This window comes from Centruroides sculpturatus, unplaced genomic scaffold (assembly GCF_000671375.1).
Source record: "Centruroides sculpturatus isolate CEXI.00-Female unplaced genomic scaffold, Cexi_2.0 scaffold137, whole genome shotgun sequence".
NCBI classification, from domain to species: Eukaryota; Metazoa; Arthropoda; class Arachnida; order Scorpiones; family Buthidae; genus Centruroides; species Centruroides sculpturatus.
In genome coordinates this window covers 671,537-678,487 of record NW_019384453.1, presented here as the reverse complement: position 1 = coordinate 678,487, position 6,951 = coordinate 671,537, and the positions used below count along the sequence as shown (strand labels likewise).

General features: G+C 24.6%; 1 protein-coding gene across 2 annotated transcripts in view; it reads right to left on the bottom strand.

Moving 5' to 3' along the window:
• LOC111620602 (solute carrier family 10 member 6-like) overlaps positions 1-5,623 on the bottom strand; it is a 9,724-nt gene extending 4,101 nt beyond the window's left edge. Inside the window, exons 1-3 of one of the 2 annotated variants that reach the window (XM_023362568.1) lie at positions 3,559-3,600; positions 2,916-2,986; positions 2,624-2,829 (exon numbers count right to left, since the gene is read on the bottom strand). In XM_023362568.1, coding sequence (XP_023218336.1) covers positions 2,624-2,829; positions 2,916-2,936 — 227 coding nt within the window. In that variant the 5' untranslated portion in view covers positions 2,937-2,986; positions 3,559-3,600. Of the gene's footprint in view, positions 1-2,623; positions 2,830-2,915; positions 2,987-3,558; positions 3,601-5,388 lie in introns of those variants that run through there. The other variant, XM_023362567.1, reaches the window with a different exon arrangement.
• Positions 5,624-6,951: the final 1,328 nt, after the last annotated feature.

The following is a 6,951-nucleotide window of genomic DNA, read 5'->3' as shown; positions in this document are numbered from 1 at the left end:
ATATTTAGTATGTATATAATTTTAAACATTTATCTTATATAGCCTTATGTATATATATAATTATTACTAAAGAAATTCAGAGAATCAAATATTATATATATGATTTTATGTGATTTTAGAAGTAATGATCAGTTTTGCAACTTTTTTCTAGTTAGAAATAAAATAATTGCCGTTTATTGTATATGAATTCGCATCAAATTAGTTCTTTGTCATACTATTAGATAAAATAACCTTCCCATGATAAAGGACAAAGATTAAATTGCTTTCATTTTCTACATAAACTCTATTTAAACAGATCTGTTGTATTTTAAAAAAAAATAAAATAAATAAATGCAAAAAGTAAAAATAAACTAGGAGTTAGCGTATGTTACAGTGACTGATTCTATCATGAATTAAAAACCTTGACTAATAGTACTATGACTTCATTTGAGTCGAAATATGCAATTTTTTTCCGTTATTATAGCAATAACAGTTCCAAAGATCTGCGTCATCGTCTATGATACCAAAAAAGTTTTAAACAAAAACAAATTTTTTCTTTTATCCATTAATGTCTGTGGCACAATTTAAATTTTAAATCCCTAGATTATGTTTCTTAAATCAAACGTGACGAACAGATTATATAATTACATAAAATTATTTTAATTGAGAAATATTTTAACGATAAGTAACTTATTATGCATATTAATGTTATTGAATTTTTTTTTTATTTTTTATTTTTGTCTTTGAAGAAAGTTTAAATGCACAAGGTCGAAAGGAAAATCCCAAATAAAACTCCCTTTCTGAAAATTGAAAAATTTATATTCAATCAAGTTTTGCTCAAAATTTTCCTTTTGTATTCGTGTAAAACTTGCTTGAAAGCAATTATCTCTTAAACGATGCCTGGAAATATATAATCGAATTATTTTCTTAAAAGTTATTTTTATATTGTATAAAATTATGTATCTTAATGGAAGATGTATGAAACATTTTTGCACAATTTACAAACTACCTTTTAATTATTCAATAAATAAAACTTAGAATACAAATATAAAAACTTACTTTGCTAATAAACCTAAAATAATATATTACTATAAAACTTTTAATGTTATAAAATATACTAAATTAAAAGATGAAAGAATGAAAACAGCCTTTATCGCAACATAAAAGCTATTTGAATATATTCTTTATATTCATATAGGTGTAATCATTTTTAAGTTCCTATATTACAAATAACTTTATTGTTATCCCTAAAAAATAGTATTACATAGTTGAAATAAAAAAAAATAGAGGAGATCTTGCAACATGTAGGTCTATGACCTAAAGTAAAATGTCTATATAAGAAATTTGAGTTCGCATAATCTGTTTCTAGAGTACTAATGTACGATTGCATAAGGAATTGCATCTTTTACAGGTAATGGTGTAATAAGAATATTGATATCGTAAAACCGTTATTTTTTGTATTAAAATAATTTAATAGAAAAATAAGGATATATTCTATGACATTTATTGATGCGTTTAAATTTGGTAATAAAATGAAATGATATTTGATAGATAAGAGGAAATTAAGAAAATAAGTTTAATAATACATACGTATATTTATAAACTTTTAAGTTTTAAATTTTAAAGTCATTTATTTAATTACAAAATGTATCAATCTAATAAAATTTAAACAAATAACTTAATAAATAGACCGTATAAATTAGAAAATGATTTTTTTACACCTAGCACGTGAAGTTACCAAAGTTTTGTTTCGGTTCTTTGATTTAAATGACCATCTTACTTCTAACGTTATTAAGAATCGAATGTCAACAAATACTGTATTTATCCCATCGTTCAGAATTGTTCGCATGGTGAGTCATTCTTTTTTCTTCAATTAACTTAGTTAGAATAACATTTATAAAATATAATAAACGTAACCGATAAATTGAGAATTAAATTTATTGCACGAAGGTTATTACCCTATGGTTTCTTTCTAAATAGCCTAGTATTTTATGTTTAATACACACAAGCGTCAACCACCTGATCTTCTCGGAAGAGATATGACCTTGAAAGTTCCCGTTTAGACAGTTTGTTCTTCTTAATCTTTATTATGGTCATATACGCAATCGAATATAAATAAGTATTTAAAAAATATTTTTTGTGGTATATTTTAATTTAATCATCCATTCAATATTAAATATAGATTTTTAAATATATTTTTTTAAAAATAGTTTCAAAATGTAATTGTTACTGAAGTTTTGCATGGATCTGATGTTCAAATACCATTGAATCCAATTGATGAAAAATACTCGTGCTCACATTTCATTAGCGATTCAAACTGATAGTAAAGGAAAGGAAATGAAGTCCTTCGGGCGAAACTTATATGGTCAGAAGTTCAAGGTAGATTCATTTACTAATCAAGGCAGATTTTATAATGGTAAAAATTCAAGGAAGAAAATAATTTAACAATAAAGTTATTTTCAGACTCGATTTATCAGTTTTGCTTTTCATGACTGAAATAACAAGTAATTGTTTACAGAACTTTTAGAGCGTTTAAGAAATTTATATTGATTCATCAATTAGTCAGACTGTTAGAGTATAAATGAGAATATTATTGATCGTTTTGTATCGTTTAAAATCATTATCTCAGTTTAAGTGTACTTACCTCAAAGATACGTCTCCGTCGCAGAAATACGTGAATATGTTAGAAGTGACTCCTCCGGGACTACACGACAAAACCAGCATTCCCGTTGCATGAAGAGGATCTAGTTTCAAGCCTAAGATCAAACAGAAGGCTCCCAAAGGAAGTAAAATGAATTGGCTGCACATTCCTATACAGGCACCAATAGGCTTTTTTATATGTTGCCATACCTAAGACAAGATTATCAAGAAATTATAATTTCAGTTAAAGGGGTTAATATTTGTTAATGACATAGTACATATTTCCACATTTGTACAGATACATATTGAAGGTTCATTAGTCTTAACAATAGCCTAGAAATGCCATTGTTGTTTTTATTTGTCCTATCTGGAATTTTATGTCAAAAGAAAAACCATATTTTGATAATTAAGAAAAATAATATTTTTACTTTTATATATACCGAGGTTATTGACTGCACCCACGAGGTATAAAATGACCTCTTTTAAAGCTGTAGAATTAAAAGACGACTTTCTCATTCGTTTATAAGAATGTGTAAGTAAATATTTTCGCGATTGGAGAACTTTACTAAAAAATTGAATATTTAAAAACGGTTTGAAAATATATATATTTATGTATATAAATATATATTGATCTTTATTTTAAAAACTAGGTCGAATATTTGACATGCACCATAAATCTCAAATCCTTTTTTTCAAATCATAATAAATACTAAAACCTTCCACAGAATTCTTTTAAGTAACGAAAAAGACTCGAGCCTGGAGTCATTTTTGCTATTTTAGTTTATTCGTTCCTAAACTTTCACTTCCGTTCATATCCCATTTGTTCAAAAAATTCTTCAACCTTATCTATTTATTTTCTGAATCTAATAATATTTTCATTGAAAATAATAATAATCTAATTAACATACAATGACAACAAAAGTTTCAAGATCAAGGTACCTCACAAATTAACGTTTAATTTTTATTAATTTTAAATATCTTTTTAACAATGCTTTAAAAAGTTTTCTTTGTTGCCTAATTTTATTTTGTTTATTCATTAAAAATGCTTTTTAGCAAAAACATTATGATTTCATAACAATTATTCACTTCCACTTTCTTTATTTAATTAATATGAATTCACTTTAAATCTTTGGTAATCTCTTATGACTTGTAAAAAAGTAACAGTAAACTACGCGTAAAAAATTTAATATGATATTAACATTTAATTTAACAGTTTTTATTTATACTAGTTTTTAATCCATGTCAAAGAGAAACCCCAATATGAACCTTACAAAAACTAAATAAATAAATAAAAGTATGTAAGAAAAGAAACTGAAATAAGTAAAAAGTAACTGAAAATAGTTAAGTAAATAAAAATTTAACTATTTGAAAATTTATTATTAAATAAATAAATTAAAGCAAGATTAATTTTCTCTTGTTCACGCTTACAACTTATTAATTATATTAGAATAAAATTTATATTGGACATTATCCAGAGAAATTTGTTTTTTATTCCAAACCTTACTGATAATTTAACGATTTAATATTGTTATTATTTCATAACATTAGTACGAGTACAGTTCAAGCGTAATTAATTATTTGTTATCGAAGACTACTAATAAACTAATTTTTAATTTACTTTTCAGGGAGTCAATTAATCAGTATAAAATTTTAGATAAATAATTTTTAGAAATGTTTTGCACGAAGCAATTTTATTGAAATCTAAAAAACATTTTTCAATTTAATTCTTAAGTTTAATGAATTTTATAATTAATTATTGTTATTATTTGTCAATGTTACGTCATAAAATACAGTAAGAATAATAACAATTTAAATTTATTTCTTATGCATTAATTTCTCAAACGAAAGAACAATATAAAAGAAACAAGAATAAATTAATAAATATTCTGTTTCTTTTAGACAAAGCTACAAAATTAAATGTGAAAATTGAGATGCAGTTAAACATTTTTTGTTTAATTCTGTAAATTCATCGAGTTGCAAATTATTGATTACAATTTATTTTTAGAACATTTAACAATAAAAAAGTTTAGTTTAGAAATACAAAAAATCTGTAACGTTATAAATAAAAAAAATAAATAAAATTTAACTAATAATTATATAGCAAATGTTTATTTTGAAAGCAAATTCTTTTAAATATTATTTGGATTTTTTTTTCTACGGTTCCTTAAACCTGTACGCCGACTATCGAATTATAACAATTTCCTATTATTAATTAAGTCATAAAACTTAGAGGGAAAGCTATTAAATGATATAACAATTTTTTCTATAGCAAAATTAGTTTGATTTAATAAATTTGCCATTGAATGAATGCGAAATGACTCAATCAAGTTCTATTATCTCTTAATTATCGTTCGCAATTTGAACAATAAACTAACATCTTGCAAAATCGTAAACCTTTTGGCCGTTTTAAACAAATTCCTCAAAATATTTTTTTATCATATTTTCCTTAAGTTGGATAATATATACCGTTTATATATAGAATAACGTTACAAATAACGTCTACAACATTAGAGTTGTAAATGGCTTAGTAATTGTCTAAAATTTTATAGAGAGTTGCAGAAACCTGTTTTAGTGTTGAGCCTACCTGAAGGAAGAGCAAAATAGGCAAATGGTTCAACGGACGTTTCTAAGAAGTCATTTCACTTTTTGTTGTGAATATCCAAAATTATAACTTATAACGTGATTTAATTTATTATAAACATATCTTTTTAGTTTTAAATAATTTTAATATTAGCAATATCGATTAAAAAGTTGGAGAAAATGTCTTACCTCGGACACTGTGATGTGACAGCCCATAGAAAACATGACAGCTACTAAGAGTACTACAATCAAAATATCATGAGCGATTTTCAGGGGTGGAGATCCGACTAATATCGTATTATAAGTCATACTGTCATTAACCGTCGATAAGATATTCGTAACATTTTCGTTGAGTATAGTAACTAGTTCCGTAGTAATATTAAATGCCATTTTTTAAATAAAATGACGAAGGTTATCTAAGACACGTTTTTGAGTCTTGCTATACTGAATAATTTAAGCGACAACGGTACTGTTTTATACGCGTGCAGTACCACGTGTTAACTGTTACTTTCATGACGCAACACCTGAATTAAGCGGTTTAACCAATAGAATGAAAGAAACTTCTTCATCATTGTTTTTCCAGAAAGAGTTGCATCTCAGACTGGTTATTGGGAAAGATTTTGTGGATGATTAAAAGACTTTATTATTATTATATATGTGTACACTTCTGGAAGATGATAACCGCTAATTTTTTTTTCTTTGTTTCTAAAATCATAACCTTAAATAAAAATATCATGTAAGCCTACAACACTTAATTTTCGAATTATAAAGCGTGAAATCTCTCGATTTTGACATTGTCTTTGGAAATCGCTCGAGATAATTTATTTCTATGAATGTTTGAAGATTTAAAACGTCATTTAGTAATTACGATTACTAAATGTTAAAATTAAATAAATTAGTTAGTTTGTTTTTTTACAATTATAATCATTTTTTTGTTCGATTAAGAAAGAAAGTGTGAATTTTTAATGTAATTTAACCGATATTAATTAATTATAATTAAAAAATGTTTTAGACTTGTTAAAATAATATTATATGAATCACCGGCATTGCTAATTAATAAATTGGTAAGTGTAAAAACTGTTATATTTTAAAAAATGTCTAGCTTTTCTTTAGTACAGTATTTATTGCAGGGTGGATGTTATATTTAATAAATTTTTAATATTTATCATAGAAAAAAATCTTTTACATTTCAATATATCAAAAATTTATGATTATTAATTGTAAAATGAGATTTAATTTTAATTATTTTAAAATGTATCAGATTTTTTTAAAAATGATATTAATAATACTTATGAAGAGAAAAAAATAAATAAGAGAATTAAACAATTAAAAAAGTCTCTGTAAAGGTATTTATTTTGCGAAGTGAAATTAAAATTTGTATTTATAACGTGACATCAGAACACAATACTTTAAACGATCGACCTCAATTTTATCTATTATAGGTGTGCCTAATTCGCAATGAAATTGGTCAGTATACGGGAGAGGCAAATACAGTACTAGGTCTATGTAAATTATCCTTGAGAAAATTTCGAGATCCGAATTAAATTTGAATCTGAATCTCTCTCTCGAAGAAATATATATTTCACTATCTAAAATAAAAACTAGCTTAAAATAAAATTAAATAAATTGGCTAAAAATATTAAAAAATCACAAAGGTATTTAATTGTTTATTATAGTTTTAATAGTAAAATATTTAATTTAAGAATTACGTTCCATTTCTAACATTGAATTGAATTTGATTGATGGGATAAG